The sequence below is a fragment of the Urocampus carinirostris genome, chromosome 7 (genome assembly GCF_059441175.1).
Source record: "Urocampus carinirostris isolate Australia breed hairy pipefish chromosome 7, RoL_Ucar_1.0, whole genome shotgun sequence".
Classification (NCBI taxonomy): Eukaryota; Metazoa; Chordata; class Actinopteri; order Syngnathiformes; family Syngnathidae; genus Urocampus; species Urocampus carinirostris.
Window position 1 is genome coordinate 31,798,137 of NC_142355.1, and position 17,408 is coordinate 31,815,544.

At 38.3% G+C, this 17,408-nt stretch overlaps 1 protein-coding gene across 1 annotated transcript in view; it reads right to left on the reverse strand.

Annotated features, from left to right (window-relative positions):
* Window positions 1-17,408, reverse strand: part of tubgcp6 (tubulin gamma complex component 6) — a 66,319-nt gene that overhangs the window by 36,390 nt on the left and 12,521 nt on the right. The window contains exons 6-11 of the mRNA XM_088340573.1: window positions 14,544-14,702; window positions 8,388-8,509; window positions 8,231-8,294; window positions 8,036-8,145; window positions 7,869-7,960; window positions 3,072-3,211 (exon numbers count right to left, since the gene is read on the reverse strand). Coding sequence (XP_088196699.1) covers window positions 3,072-3,211; window positions 7,869-7,960; window positions 8,036-8,145; window positions 8,231-8,294; window positions 8,388-8,509; window positions 14,544-14,702 — 687 coding nt within the window. The remainder of the gene's footprint in view (window positions 1-3,071; window positions 3,212-7,868; window positions 7,961-8,035; window positions 8,146-8,230; window positions 8,295-8,387; window positions 8,510-14,543; window positions 14,703-17,408) is intronic.

A 17,408-nucleotide genomic window follows, 5' to 3' on the forward strand; every position in this document is an offset into this window, starting at 1 on the left:
AACATGCATTTCAGGTGAATTGGCCGGTCCAAATTGTCCCTAGGTGTGAATGCGCAAGTGAGTTGTCTGTCCCCGTGTGCCCTGCGATTGGCTGGCAACCAGTTCAGCCCGCGACCCTAATGAGGATAAGCGGTACGGCTAATGAGAAGAGATGAGATATATATGTATATATATACTGAACTGTCTCAGAAAATTAGAATATTGTGATAAAGTTCTTTATTTTCTGTAATGCAATTAAAAAAACAATAATGTCATACATTCTGGATTCATTACACATCAACTGAACTATTTCAAGCCTTTTATTATTTGAATATTGCTGATTTTGGCTTACAGCTGAAAAAAACTCCAAAATCCTATCTCAAAATATTAGAATACTTCCTCAGACCAAGTAAAAAAATAATTTGATAACAGCAAAACTAAATCAAACATTTGAAAATGTCCATTGATGTACTTGGTTGGGAATCCTTTTGCACGGCTTACTGCATCAAACCGGCATGGCATGGAGGCAATCAGCCTGTGGCATTGCTGAGGCCCAGGATGCTTCAATAGCAGCCTTCAGCTCATTTGCATTTGTAGGTCTGGTGTCTTTCATCTTCTTCTTAACTATACCCCACAAATTCTCGATGGGGTTCAGGTCAGGGGAATTAGCAGGTCAATCAAGGACAGTGATGCCATGGTCAGTGCACCAGTTACTGGTGGTTTTGGCACTGTGGGCAGGTGCCAGATGATGCTGGAAAATGAAATCCTCATCTCCATAGAGCTTTTCAGCAGATGGAAGCATGTAGTGCTCTAAAATCTCTTGGTACACAGTTGCATTTACTCTGGACTTGATGAAACACAGTGGACCAACACCAGCAGCTGACATGGCTCCCCAAACCATTGCTGACTGTGGGAACTTCACACTGGATTTCAAGCAACTTGGATTTTGCTCCTCTCCAGCCTTTCTCCAGACTCTGGCGCCTTGACTTCCAAATGAAATGCAAAACTTGCTTTCGTCTGAAAAGAGGACTTTGGACCACTCTGCAACTGTCCAGTGCTTCTTCTCCATAGCCCAAGTCAGACGCTTCTTCCGTTGTCTTGAGTTCAGAAGTGGCTTGACCATGGGAATACGGCTATTGTAGCCCATTTCCCGGACACGTCTGTGAACTGTGGCTTTTGATACCTGGACTCCAGCTTCAGCCCACTGTCTTTGAAGCTCCCCCAAATTCTGGAAGCGGCTCTTCTTCACAATTTCGTTAAGGCTGCGGTCATCTCTCTTGGTTGTGCAGCGTTTCCGGCCACATTTTTCCCTTCCAACAGACTTTTTGTGGATATGCTTTGAAACTGCACTCTGTAAACAGCCTGCTCTTTGAGAAATTTCTTTTTGTGTCTTACCCTCCTGATGGAGGGTATCAATGATGGTCCTCTGGACAGCAGACAGATCAGCAGTCTTCCCCATACTTGTGATTTAGTTTACTGAACCAAGCTGAGTGTTTTTTAAGGTGTTTCGAGTTAATTAGATGATTCAGGTGATTAGTTGAATAGCCTACTTGTATACTTTTTCATGATATTCTAATATTTTGAGATAGGATTTTTGAGTTTTCTTAAGCTGTAAGCCAAATTCAGCAATATTCAAATAATAAAAGGCTTGAAATAGTTCAGTTGATGTGTAATGAATCCAGAATGTATGACATTTTTGTTTTTTTAATTGCATTACAAAAAATAAAGAACTTTATCACAATATTCTAATTTTCTGAGACAGTCCAGTATATATATATATATATATATATATATATATATATATATATATATATATATTTTTTTTTTTTTTTTTTTTTAAGAAATAAAAACGTCTAATGTCATGGCAACAGCTGGCAAGAAGACGACAAGGCAGAATTTGATTCCAATTTGATTAAAAAAATAGTGGTGCGTGTTATCAAAGAGTGCGCCTTATACACAAATAAATACAGTAGTTACAGAGTAACAATAGTTGAATACATTCCAACCACAGGGAAACAAGTACACAGGATTAAAGCCTTTGATTTTTCCTTGCATTCATGTAGGTTTTAGATCAGGGGATGGTGGAATAATGGTCTGTAGTTTGCACGTCCACCTTTATATATAAGCCTGCGAGAAGTCAAGTCTACTCATGTTTATTTGTACAGCCCTTAATCACATAGTCTCAAAGGGCTGCATAGACCACAGAATATTGCAAACCAGAGACAATTATTACACCACCACCTGATCCAAAACCCTCACGAGGGCAAGGAACTACTCAAAAACCTCAACACAAGGAAAATGAAGAAACCCTGAGAAGGGACCGCACAAGAGGTCATCCCCCTTCTAGGATTTTTTGGTTTGGTTTGAACAAATTTATTGACACTAAAAACAGAAAACAATCATGACAATCTCAACAGCAATTAAGCACATTCACAATATTATATTCCAATATTACGTTTTTAACAGCAAACACAAAGTGAGGTTTGAACAAACCTTCTCGGTTGCAATGGATGTTGCAATAAAAAGATAATATATAACAGATATTGTCGACACAAAATATAGGTTATTCGTATGCTGCTGAATAGAAGTGTGTTTTAAGCTTAGATTTAAACATTTCCACATTTCCACTGAAGTTGCAGATCGAATCTCAGGGGGAAGAGCATTCCACAGCAATTTTATTTGGATTTAAAAAAATGAAAAATAAATAAGAGTTTCGCATTGTACACGATTGCGCGTTGTACACGAATAAATACGGTAGTTATACAATAGCAATGTTGAATAGATTCCATACATAGAGAAACAAGGACACAGGATTAAAGCCCAAGTCATGTACCTTACTGACTATGTTTAAAACTGTGTCTTGTTCTCAGTAATGATATCATTTTTTCCACACTTGAATTTCTGTTTGAAAAGAAAAAAAAGGAAGGATTTCTACTTTGCTAAAGCCCCTCAGCGCACCGCATGTTTTCTTCCACATCTTTAATCGGAATCCACCGATCAATCAATTTCACGTTCGCCTTTATATAATTATGTTTTATTTTTTTGTAAGGGGAACATAAAAGGATGTCATAAAGGGAGAGGACGAGGCATACCTGAGGGCAGCAAATTTTCAGCAGGTTGATGGTTTTCCCACACACGTACACGTCGTTGGCGATGTGGCGCAGGAAAATGGGCACGCACTCCTCCACGTCTTTGGAGATCAGCGTGTATCCTTGCGCCCAGAAGTGTTTGTCTGATGAAAACAAAACATTATGACGGGAGCTGCCACAATTAGTCAACGCTGTCGACAAAAATCGGTAAAAGAAGGAGTGGACAATTAATTCCATTGTTAAATATCGTCGCCAGACACGTTTTTATGAACTGAGTGAGGCATCTCAGCATAGATGTAATCTCTGGGGAGAGTCGCTGATGCCCAATAGCCTCTCTTTCTTGAGCTGTAACATGCAGAAATGACGGCGTTTGCAAGTTTGCAAAGACGACCTCGCGTATCATGGCAGTAGCTCAGGGACGCACGAACGTTTAAAGAGAAAGCATGTCAGAGAGTTGAACGAAACAAAGTCTCATTCGCCTAGATAATATTTAAAAAACATTCAAGCCAAGACGGTTCTGATGACATGCATTGTACTGTATTTTCCGCACTATAAGGGACACAAAGTTATAGGGTGCATTCCCTTTTCATAATTGTTTTAATATATAAGGCGCACTGGACTATAAGTCTACCGTATTTGTAGGTACAGACCCTGCCCGACTTACGGTTTCGGACGATCGTTCGTAAGTTGAATTTGTTTGCAAGTTGCTTCAGTGCTGTATTTTGTATGTTTAAGGTTTATATAACTATATTTAAGGCTTGTATAAGTAACCTATATAGTTTTGTAACTGAAAAGTAGACATTTCTTGTCCTCCGTGGTAAGAAGTGGCCCAAAAAAAGCGATCCAACCATTTTATCAACCGCATCAAGCTTTCTTATTCCACTTTCATTTAAAAAAACACTTCACAACAACCATATTGAATAGATGCATGAGATATTAAACAATAAAAACGTCAAAGTTCTGAGCGCGCTGGAGATTCAGTAAACGTAGCACTGCATGTTTACATATGAACTAGAAAGAGGAAGCAGATTTTTTTTTACTTCAGGGTGGATGCTAAGTGACATCCCACAGCGCCACACATCGGTCGAGGCAGAAAGGAGCACTATTGTACTGTCCTTTACTCGGAAAAAGGTGTACACAATACAAAATCTAACTTACAGCAATGTCCGGATAATTTTCGGCAACCCGAAAAAAAATGTTCGAATCTACCGTTTTACCTAAGTCGAAAGGTCGTAAGTAGGGGAGCGTCTGTATACACCTACGATATGTATTAGTGCAATGATTTATCAGTCGAAAAATATGGCTAAACAACGTGAATAGAACCCGGGTCGCGGCGGTGAGTGGGCCAAAACCTAACCACTCGACAACAAGTGATACAGATGATATTAAAGGGCATTAGATTTGATCTCATTGTAACACTCCTAAATTTAAAGGAATGGGAGAAACTGACAGCCATCCTGAAGGATATAAACGCAACAAAGAACAACGAAGAAATCAAATCTTGGGTGTATCTGATTATGAATCAGACTTTTGCGTTTATTCATATCTTTGAGGTTGAATTTTTGTTCACCCTATTCTTTATATCCGTTTTCCTGCCACTGTGAGTAAAATTCGTGTGATCGTAAGGTTCAAATCAAATGCCTTTTCGAATGTTGACTGAATCACTAGCGGCCTAGTGGTTAAGTGTCGGCGCTCTGACCGCCGCCACCCGGGCTCGACTGCTGTTGCATAAAATGTTTTTTTGATTGCACCAAAACGGTATTATACTGTGTGCTACACAATCAAATACCGTATGCATTTTCAGGGTTAAAAGGTGCACTTTAACATTTTTGGCCAATTTGGGGTATTAAGGTGCACCTTATAGTTGGGAAAATAAAGTGTATTTTTACACGCATGTTTGACTATAAGAGAGCTTGAGTGTAATAACTGTGTCTGACGAACATATTTGAAATGAAATCATACAGCGCGAAAAACAAACATCAGTTGTTGAAAACAAAATTTTCAGAATCCTGAAGTATTTTTGTTCCAGACTTGAAAGTATTTCACAAAATACACATTTCTGCAGTACAGTCGGACCTCGCTACTTCGCGGTTCCACATTCGCGGGTTCAGAGCTTCGCCGGTCTAAAAGAAAAAAAAAAAAAAAGAAAATAAAATAATTTTTAAAAGATTTTTTTTTTTTAAAGCATTTTTGAAGGGGCGTCGCTACTTCGTGGTTCCACGTTCGCGGGTTCAGAGCTTCGCAGGACTAAATAATAACAATAATAAAATAGAATAATTAAAAAAGAATTTTTTTTAAAAAATATATTTTTTTTTTAAAGCAATTTTCAAGGGGCGTCGCTACATCGCGAATTTTCACTTTTCGTGGTTGGTTTCGGTCCCCATTAATCGCGATAACTGTACTGTGTTTCTAAAGCTAATGAGCAAGAGCCTGTTTTGGGGTTATACAGGGAGAAAAAATGTTGACTTGATTTTAATTTATCATTTATTTTCATGTCCATAAAAATGGATGGAGGTATAATTATGGATTTTTGTCTCTACTGACCGGGCACTGTTGGTTTAATAGGGCATTTTTATCTAGCTTTTGTACGAATCTGCATTCTTTTTAATTAAAGATGTAATTTCTAACCATTGTTCTTGTGTTTATTATCCACCTACCACATAATTAAAAAAACTTCATGCTGAAATAAGAAACAATTATTATTTTTTTAATTTTTAGACTAATCATCTCAATAGTCAGCGACTAGTCAACTATTTAAATAGTTGTTTATGTCATCCCTAGTTATTACATTACCCCGCCTGGTTGGGCCCTTCCTGCAGACGAGTGAGTGAGGTGAAACGACCAACGCATTAACCTCAAAGCCGGGCAAAAGCGAGTGTTGTCTCCTGACCTTGAGGGGGCGCCGCTTGATAGAGTGGTCATGCGACGGTGAGCATAGCGGAATATGGATTCTTGTCATTGTGCTCAGCCGCAAATGTCACCTTTGTACTCGGATAATGACATTTTTATTCTGATAATATAATAAAGATATGCAGGACTCCTGACACAGTAAGCAAACAATCTTCTTTAAAGGGGACATTGTATTTGAAGGGAAGAGCGAGGAGTACGGATACCAGAAATTGCGGTCAGTGCCTACACCAGGTGTTAGGATTCGTTAGGACACGAAGTGTCAGGATCAAAGCAGATAACAGGTCAAGGCCCCGGTACCAGATATCAGTATCTGTGGCGACACCGGAGACAAAGATCTGTGCCGATCCTGCATATTGGGATCCGTGCAGAACCCATGTGTAGGACCTGGTACAAGGGATATAGATCAGTGTTGAGGTGTCATGATCCATACAGATACCAGTTTTTAGCTACCAGGTATAGCTATGGTGTCAGGTATAGGGATCGGTGCTTATACAAGGTGTCTGATCTGTGCCGACACCAAGTTTTGGGATCCAAGCAGATACCAGGTATGGGACCTGGTACCCGGTATCAGGATCGGTGCCTATACCAAGTGTTGAGGTCTGTGCTGAGACCAGGCTTGAGAATCCATGCAGATATCGGGTATCAGGATCCAAGCAGATACCAGATATTGGTCCTTGTATCAGTTATCGGGATTGGTACGGACACCAGGTGTCAGGATATGTGCAGACAGCAGGTGTTGGGATCCATGCAGACACCAGGTATAAGTCCTGGTACCAGGTATACAAATCTGTGTTGACACCAGCAGTCGTTATCCATGCTGACAGCAGGTGTCAATACCTGTATTGACACAAAGTGTTGATATCCGGGTCGACACCAAGTTATGAGAATTATGCCAACACCAAGTGGTAAGATCCGTACTGAAAACCCGTATGGGTGATGATCGAAGGTATCTGGATCAGGTATTCTGATCAGTGTGGATATTTGGTATTAGAATCGCTGTTGACATGAAATATCAGGGTCAATAAAAATATCAAGAATAATTCCTAATACCTGGAATCTATGCCATGAACTAAAATTGGAATTCATGGAAACACCTGGTCTGCAAGCTGAAACCAGGTATCAGGATCTGCACTGGTACTAGGTATTGGGATCCTTACAGACAGAAGGCATCGAGATCCGTCCTGACAGCAGGTATTGGGGCTGATACTCGGTATCTGAATCCTTAGCAAAACGAGGTATTGAGATTCATGCCGTTACCAGGTAGTGGGGTCAGTGCCGACACCAGATATTGGAGTCAGTATCGATGAGATATTTCACGATACCAGACATATGTAATGATACCCGATGTTAAGATCTGAACCGACATCAGGTTTTGGGATTCGTGACAACACCAGGAGTTGGAATAGGTACTGAAAGCAGTAATGAGTGCTGATACAAGGTATCTTAACCGTTAGCGATACGAGGTACAGATCCCTTCTGATATCAGGTATTGGGATTTATGTTGAGACCAGATATCAGGATCCATTTAGATACCAGTTATAGGTGCTGATACTTGGTAAAGGGATCCATTAATATACTTTATTTCAGGATCTGTTTCAACACCAGGTATTGAGATCTTCAACAAAAACAGGAATCAGGATCCATGCCAACACCTGGTATCAGGATCTGTAGTGACAGCACTTATGGGACCTAATACCAGTTAGCTAGATCTATAGCAATATAAATGATCAGGATCCTTGCCTACACCAGGTATCAGGTTCCATGGAGATACAAATGTAATAAAACACTAAAATAAATCAAGCGAGCGCTTTTTTCTACTGAGCTAATGATATATCTGATATTTATCGTCCAAAATTAGCGCGGATCCTGAATATTTCTTAGAATTAATACCTCTGAAGCAAAGATACTCCTCATTGACTTGAATCATGAACTCTCCGTAAACATCCCTGAAGACGCCGCTGTACACCCAATCGGACACAAACCTAAAAAAACACAAAAATGATGTGCAGGCTGGTGGGCGTGTCTTGTGGACAAGTGGGCGTCGCCTTTGCGCTGACCTCGTATATGGCTCGCAGCTGCTTTTTAGAAACGACAGCAGCACCGGGTAGTTTTCGTTGCTGCAGTTGTTCTGTGCTTCGTTGTAAAGGTACGAGAGCAGCTTCACACCCTGAAAACAACGCCGAGAGGCTTTGAGTCCTCACAAAAAAACAACAATAAAAAAACACCTATAAAAAAAAAAAAAAGACACCTACCACTGGGAAGGAATCCCGGCCGCCCCCCGGGGGCCCGTCCACGCCGCACAATTCCGACAGATATCTGAGATGCAAGCGGAGCAACGGGGGAAGATTTTTAAATTAGAGGCGGTCATCACGGGGGCACAGTTTGAAAAAAAGTTATAAAAAGTCTCACCGGAGCTGCCGGCCAACTTTCCGGAAAAGGAATCCGACGGTCAGCAGGCTGAGTCGCGGGGGTGTACTGAGAACACACGCTCGATAGTAATGCAAATATTTCCTCAGGCCTCCTGTGAAAGCCTTGAAGACACACAAATAATTTTCAGCCTTTTCCCAATTATATTTCAAGCATATGATGTAATATGTCTCTAAGTGCCTGTCTGCTATTGGACAAAGTCATTTACAGGGTTTGTAGACCAATCTCCATGAACAAATTCAAGCACTTTTCAAGCACTTTCAGTGACAATTATTCACTTTTTTCCAGTACTCCAAAAGGAAGAAATCTAGTGTTGATCAAAAGAACGTTTTTTTGTTGTTGACTTTGATGACTAAAATAAAGTGACTTGCTGCTGGCACCTACTTTGTTATTTGAAGATATTCCTATCAATGATCTACGATCTTATTGTGTCAATGGGCTGCTATGAACTGACATGAATTCTGCCCTTCTGCTTCAACAATGCACGCACAGCTTGGCTACGTCACACTTGTTTACAAACACTGAAAGGGCTTTATAGGTATTGGGTAATAATTTAATTCAATACGGAAGACAAAAAAAGAAGAAAAGTACTATATGTATGAAAACAGAAAAAAATGAGCCATATTTGGACTCATTTTAATAATATTGATTGCTCCGAAGCAGAATGCATTCAATCTTTCAATTAACTGCTGATCTTATGCTTATAATTTACAGGTTTGTTTAGAGGATTTGTTTCTAAATTGGTTAAAATAGTTTTGTAAATAGTTCATTTCTTTGTATTGATCATTTATTTATAGCACTGAAAAAATAATATTTTTAATTGATATTTTATCGTTTTGCATTTTTAGGGATTTTGTGTTGTTGTTTGACTTTAAATCTGTTCAGTCTGTAAATAGCTAAAATTAATTTGTATATTTTTTGGTACATTTTTAAATATTTTAATTCATTTTTCAGGAATGCCCTGCAAAACATTTTCGAGGTGATTAGATCCTTTTATTTGTACAGTGGAACCCCGGTTTTCGAACGCCTCTGAATTTGAACAAATCGGAGTCCGACCAAAAATTTAGAGAAATTCTTGTTTCGCTGTTCGGTCAAAAAATCGTAGTTTGAACGCCGGTAATGAGTGAGTGCGTATGATGGCGTACGCTGGGGTGCGATGCTAAGCGGCGTATGGTTGTAGATCGCTCTTTTCATGACCAACTGTTATCGTGTGCGGACGTGCTTCGTTTTGCTTTCGCTTTTAATATAGGTGTACGAAGTGTTTTATCCCCTAATTATGCCTCCGAAGAAAGTCAGTGCAAGCAGCAAAGTTGCTACAGGTGAAAAAAGAAAAGTAGTGCGTACAACTATTGCATTTAAGAAAGAAAAAATAGCAAAATATGAAGGAGGTGTGCGAGTGTCTGATCTTGCTAGGGAATACAGCATGGCTAAATCTACGATCAGTACGATACTAAAGAATAAGGAGGCTGTGAAATCTAGTGATGTGGCTAAGGGAGTGAGTGCTATAGGCAAGCAACGGCCGCAAGTTTTGGAAGAGGTTCAAAAACTTTTGATGATTTTCATAAATGAAAAACAGTTAGCGGTAGATAATGCACTTTCTGCTGACCACCACAAAGGTAAGAAATCCTATTCATAATTCTTTTCTTTATCCTTTTTTTTAATTTTCACATGTTCATGTTAGCATAATCTTTCGTAAGGAAGATTATGATAACGCAAACGTACGATTAGCCTGGGTTAGCTTTATGTTTACGTTAAACATTCAAGGTAAACATTCAGGGTGTTGGAACGGAGCCCAACATTCAGGGTGTTGGAACGGAGCCCCCTTTCCAATGAACCGCTCACCACTTGTTGTGGAGACCCGGGTGCTAAATGACTTGTAAACGACCTGATTTTTTTATTTTTACATGTTCATGTTGGCGTAATCTTTCGTACGGTAGATTACGATAACGCGAACGTACGATTAGCCTGGGTTAGCTTTATGTTTACGTTAATCATTCTAGGTAAACATTCAGGGCGTTGGAACGGATTAAAACGATTTAGATTATTTTTAATGGGAAAAATGATTTCGGTGATCGAACAGGGTTCTGGAACGGATTATGGTCGAGAACCGAGGTTACACTGTATCCATTTACTATGCAGAGCACTTCATTAAAACGGCATGTTTCGCCTGCAATTAAATCTTTCTCCAACAATCTTGTTGACAATTACATGAAGCGCCCCGTCTTGAGCGCTCGACTCTTATGCAAATGTGACTTGATTCAAACATGAGAAATGATTAAAAGCTCTCAAGCGTAGGACTGCATTTTTGTCTTTGCTGTCTTAAAGTGACAGTGTTTAATCATTCACCACTAGAGGTTTTTGAAGCTTAGATTTGAGCTGAAACGTGTGCATTCGAGGTACACACACTACGGAAGCTTGGCAAATTTTGCAAGCCTACTTCTGTATTGTCTTGCGTAAGCAAGGATGAATAACAAAATAAAACAAGCTACCTGGATACACCCTGAACAGCTGAACAGACCAAAAAGCTGGAGTTGTTTTGGAGATGTTGGAAGAAGTAACTAAAACGGCTATTAAAAGATTGCAAAAGAAAAGCAAAATTTGTCAAGTGTTGGGACGCTGAATCACTGAACTCAGGAAGTGGCAAACATCAGTGGCCAAAGAAGAAAAAAGTGGAAAAAAATCAAATATGACAAGCGCCAGACGCCTGGATCATTGGACTGAGCAACAATCACATGCAGGGCTCAGCTGTGAAAAGCGAGTGACACTAAAGAATGAAGCAAGCCTTATTTAGACGGAGTAGCAAAGGATAACAATATCAGCTAGAGGCAAGCCATAGTAGAGGTAAGATCGGGCCAAAAAAAAGCACCCGAGCCTGACGCAGGCCCGAGGGGTATTAAACCCGACCCGGACCGAGCCCGACTAATTAACTGGATTTGCTGGCCCGGCCCGAAAGGGGCCCGAAATTACATATTTTATTTATAAGGAGGGGTGATTTATGATAACAAATTAAACTCTGCCTTTTGTTACAACATCTAGGCCTAAGTTAAATAAAACTGTATAAACATTTACATCTTTTATATTTCTGTGTCTGCACTGCAGATGTTACATTAAGCGACAATCTGTCATTGACGTTTTTTTTTTTTGAGGTAGCGAAAACATTTAAGGGCGTCCGTCATTTTGACGACTTGATCATTGGGCCATAATCCACAGCAGCAGTAGTAGTACGTCCTTAAGATTTTAGCGCAGCACTTTCATTGAGGGGGTGTTGACGTGTTGTGCCCTTTTCCGACTCCTATGCAAATCCCCCCCCCCCCCCCCCCTTGATCGTATTCTATATAAAACGCTTATTAAAACAATAAAGCGAGCTAATTATAATAATTGGGAGATCCTAGTCTATATAACGCATTTATTTAAACAATAAAGCGTGATTTTATTCTGCAAATTGCGTTTTTTAACGCGGACGAAAATGTCACCAACGTCAATGTACGCTTCCGACAAAAGCAATCGTATTCTATATAAAACGCTTATTAAAACAATAAAGCGAGCTAATTATAACAATTGGGAGATCCTAGTCTAAATAACGCGTTTATTTAAACAATAAAGCGCGATCGTATTCTACAAATTGCGTTTTTTAACGCGGATGAAAATGTCACCAACGTCAATGTACGCTTCCGACAAAAGCGATCGTATTCTATATAATACGCTTTAAAACAAAATAAAGCGAGCTAATTATAATAATTGGGAGATTCTAGTCTATATAACGCGTTTATTTAAACAATAAAGCGCGATCGTATTTTACAAAATGCGTTTGTTAATGCGGATGGAAAAGTCACCAACGTCACTGTACGCTATGATTTCCGCAATCACAACTAATTGTACACAAATAATATTTATTTGATTTACTATAATATCCATATGTAATGTCTTTTTTATTGTGAATGAAACCCTGGTTGCATTGGATCCCGCGGTGTAAACAAATTGTTGTTTTTTTCATTTAAAATCGGAGGGGGGGAGGAATTTGCATAGGAGTCGGAAAAGGGCACAACAGGGGCAGAGCGACAAAGAACAATGGCATGTGTATAATATATTAGACAGAGACAGGAATGAAGAAGTTCTTTGAATTGTCTGATAGGAGTAGAGCGCACGCATTCTGGCAGCAGACACTGCTGCTGGATTATCAACTGACGTGGTTTAAATGTGTATTAGTTAGCGATTTAGACTACGAGGTCCTCCTTGATTTATGATAAACATTTTTTATTTTAATTATTTGCATCGGAACACACAAAACAACCTGCTTTAAGGAGCATTGAAACAAAATAGGTCTAAATAGGACGAATTTCACGTCACGTCACGTGCACAGAGCATGCTCTGGCTCCGTTAAAAGCAATTACAGCTCCTTCTCCGTTTTATCCAAATTATTTATTTTATAACAAGTATTCCTTGGTCTAGTATCCATACATAGTTTAAGTATATATTTTTAATGAACATATATTTATAATTATTAATTAATTTAAAAAAAAAAAAAAAAAAAAAAAAAAAAAGCAGGACCGAACCCGACCCGACCTGACCGTATGACTGACATTTCAGGCCCGACCCGGCCCGAAATTGCCTCGGGTTCGGGTTCGGGCTCGGGCCATAAATCTTAGGTCTAAGCCATAGCCTGCAGCCAAGTGACTAACATGAGAGGCTAGTGACGGAAACCATGGAAAAAAGTCAAAGATGACAAGCGCTGGATGCCTGAATAGTAAGGACTCAGAAACAATCGCATCGTATGACTAATATAACAGTTATAATTTTATCAGAAAAAAAAGATAAATATAAAATTCGGGAAACAGTACATGGGTAAAAGAATTTGTAAAATTGCCTAATAATAATTTTGCTAATTTGAAGTACCAGTTTAATTATTGCTTTTCTAATAAAAAAAAGTATCTAAAAAGCCTTTAAAATAAAAAAATATATATAATCCTTAAAGAACTATTACTGATTGAATAAAAATGACACACTTAGATAGATAGATAGATAGATAGATAGATAGATAGATACTTTATTCATCCCCTAAGGGAAATTCACATTTCCAGCAGCGTCCCTGAGCTGAGAACAGTACAATAATAAAGCCAAAAGAATACAATGTACAAATACCCAGTGTGACGTGCAAATGCCCACTGTAGCGTGTTATATAGAGTAACTAAATAGTGCTACACAGAATACATATTGCAGTAAGATTCGGTAATATCCAATGTAGGTGGTGTGGTTTAATGTGGGCCTTTACTCTGCCGGGTGGAGTTAAAGAGCCAACACTAGCACCAAAATAAATGACTGGAGAAAGAAAAAGTGGAAAAAGGTTAGAGATGACTGAATGACGGGACCTGTTGAGCATCACATGCAGAGCGAACCTGTGGAAGGCCAACAAGTACGAAAAGCTACCTTTGCAAAATTAGCATTCGGGCTTTCGTAGTGTTAAGACGGCAGCCAAACATTTCAGCTTCTTCAAAGGGCATTTCAAGTTCAAGCCTTTTCGAAACACTTATTTATGCTAACTACACTTTCTGTCAGTATTAATCCACGGCTCAAATGCTATAAGTAGTTTTCTCTAAAATAACCTTCAAAACAAGAAACACAGAAAATAAGGTAAAAATAAATTATGTGCAGTGATTCAAAACCTTAATTCATATGCAAAATATATTGCCTAATTTTATAGTATTTTTTTTTTACTTTTAACCTACTAGTCTGAGATGGAACATTACTTATTATTACATCAATAGTGATTTATATGAATAAATTGGGTATTTTTACACCACTAGGAGACGCTATATAATGCACACAGAGCCTTTTAATATTTACCGTATTGATTCAAGTCTAGCGTTCACATAAATTTTCACTTAAAAAATGTCATGTTTTCTCTGCTCAAACTAACCATTAGAAGTGAAATATGTGGGTAGGTCTACAAGGGAGTGTGAACGCCTCCCTATGCGCAATGGTATGCCCCAGCGGCAGTGCTGTGGTGTGTCAAATGTTGCACACTCAGGAATTTAAAACAGTTCACTTGTTTGTATCACAAGCTTTTTTATTTTGGTAAAAAAAATGAGCATTATACTCAAAGAAATACGGTATTGCTTTTTTGACACAGAGGGCCCTTACCTGGAAGACCAGGCCCTTTTTGTCAGGGCTCTGCAGCGAGAAGCGGCTAAGCCTCAGGTAGTAGGTGCCGTACCTGGCCAACTCCCCCAGGAGGCGACAAACGCTTTCCGGAGAAGCCCCCGACACGCATACGCCGGGACGGATGTCAAACGAGACACTCTAGAGACAGAAATACAAGAAAATATAAGAAAAATACACACAATCTTGTTCAGCCTCATAACATTTCGCCGTCCATCGCCATTTGTGATTTATTAATATAGAGTGACTATTGGTGTTTGTTGTCCTTCTTATGGACTTTTTTTAATGAGAAGTTGCCGACTAGCACTCTTCAGGGAGAGACAAGGATGCGATGCAATTTTGCACAACGCAGCTTATGTTTTGTACGTGGTAAAAAAGAAATCACTCCTCTTCTGAAGCTATATAAAATCTTTATGGGAAAGAAACAACAAGAAAATGAATTGGTTTTTTTTTTCTCTTTAATGAGTTGAATTTTTAATGAGAGATTTTGGACGGGTGTGCTGTTTTTGGAATATATGTATAGTCCAAGTATCAGTTCACGGGACGCCTCGAGATAAGGAAAAAAGGATGACAAAAATGGATTTGAGGGAATGAACGGCTGTCAAAATGAATTTGGTGCAACATCATTTGCATATTTTCTTCAAATAAAGACATGTTTTTTTGTCGTTATTTGCTATAAGATCAAAGGAAGCATCATTATCATTTATAGGTTATGCAAAATAAAATAAGCAACGCCAGACTCAAATATAAAGGGAGTCAAGTCAAGTCATGTTTATTTGTGACAACCTAAATCACAAAGACTCTCAAAGGGCTGCACAGACCATAGATTATTGCAAACCACAGACTTTTACGACACCATTCCCTCATCTAAAAACCTACATGAGGGCAAATAATACACAGATATCGTCAACATAAAATATAGGTTATTCATATGCTATAGAGTAGAAGTGTGTTTTAAACTTAGATTTAAACATTTCCACCAAGGTAGCAGATCAAATCTCAGGGGGAACAGCACCGGGGCCCGAATGGAAAACGCTTGAAGTACGAGTTTGTTAAAAAAAAACGTTTTAAATCACGACAAGAAGCTGTTCATCAAATAGATAAATTCTTGTTCCAATGGCAGATTATTCATCAGATTTTAAAATTATAGTTCCTATTTTACTATACATTTATTTCCATGCAGTTTGTTTTGATAAAATAATGTTTCTTTTTGTTCTTATTCTATCTGTGTTGTGTTTGTTATTGCAACATCAATTGCAACCTGGTCATCCTGGAAGAGGGATTATCTCATGTCCCATTCCAAGGTTTTATTTTCCTCAGGTTGAGGTTTTTGAGTTTTTCCTTGCCCTCGTGTAGGTTTTAGATCAGGGGATGGTGTAATAATAGTCTGTAGTTTGCATAAGTCTGTGCAGCCCTTTGAGACTCCTTGTGATTGAGGGCTATACAAACAAACATGACTTGAATATTAAAAATATATCTCTAAAATATTTATCAAAGTAAGAAAAACACTATTGAAAATTACATTATTTTGAGATACATTTTATGTCTATTTTAAAAATTATGTCAAGTGAGCAAAATCATCTCCAAAAATATAGTTTTAAATTGTATTTTCCTTATCCTAATTATTATTTCAAGAGACATTTTAGTAAGAAAAATAAAATACATCGAATTAATTTATTAATTTTACAAAAAACATAAAATAGTAGAATCTTAAATTATGTTTTGTATTTTAAGAATTATTTCGAGATATATCGTTAGTAAAATTAGAAAACGATACTTACAATTAGCTAAATTATCTACCTCTACCTTGCTTGTTTGAAAAAATTACTTTTTACAAATTATTTTTCAAATTATTTTCAAGACATGTTTATGGTGAAATAAGAAAAATGCATTTGAAATGAGAAATTATCTACCTCTCATTTTTTCATTTAGCCCAAAAAAATAATAGCATTATTTTGAGAATTGTTTTCAGTGGATATTCTTAAGTTATCAATGACGAATGAACTAAGTCAAACTCTATTCCAGGCATGTCAAACTCAGTTCTCAGACGGACTGAAACAGTAAAAGCTTCGGTTTTCAGTATCATGCTTTATTATTCAGCCTACATTTGCACCCTACACTACATATTAATATGACAGGTGATAAGGGATGTTTTCTAAGCACAACACATTTATTGTTAAATAAAGAAAAAAAAATCATGTTTGGCAATAATGTGTTAAAAATGTGTTTATTTTACCAGTTGAGTTAATAAAGGCGTTCATGTGAACCAACCCACAACAAACATCACAAATTTAAACCAAAAAGGGAGCTATAAATAAAAATATGCTTGCTGCATTTGTGATACTGCTTTGAAATAAATAAATAAATACAAAATAAGAGTTTCTGCAGTGAACAGACACAATAACACAATACTAACACAATAACTTCAGATCCAACAACTAGGCTGGCCCTACTGAAACAGAGGAAATATTGCACAATATTGTCTTTAACATGAAAGCAGACTGGATGTTTTGAATGTTTTGTTTTAATTTATCATTAAAAGTCATGCGTTATTATTGACAAACAGTAATCCCTCGTTGTTTGCAGGGGTTTAGTTACAAAGAATGTCCCGCGACAGTCGAAACCCGTGAAGTGGAAACATGTATTCATTCATTCATTACGGCAGTGGCTCAGGAGGTAGAGCGCTCGTCTTGGGTTCAAGAGACCGCAGTTCGAATCCCGTGCTCCTCCGTGTTACGTGTCGAAGTGTCCTTGGGTAAGACACTGAACCCCTTATGCCCCCAATAAGCAGATTTGCACCTTACATGGCTGCACGGCCGCTATTGGGAAATGTGAAGCACCCTGTAA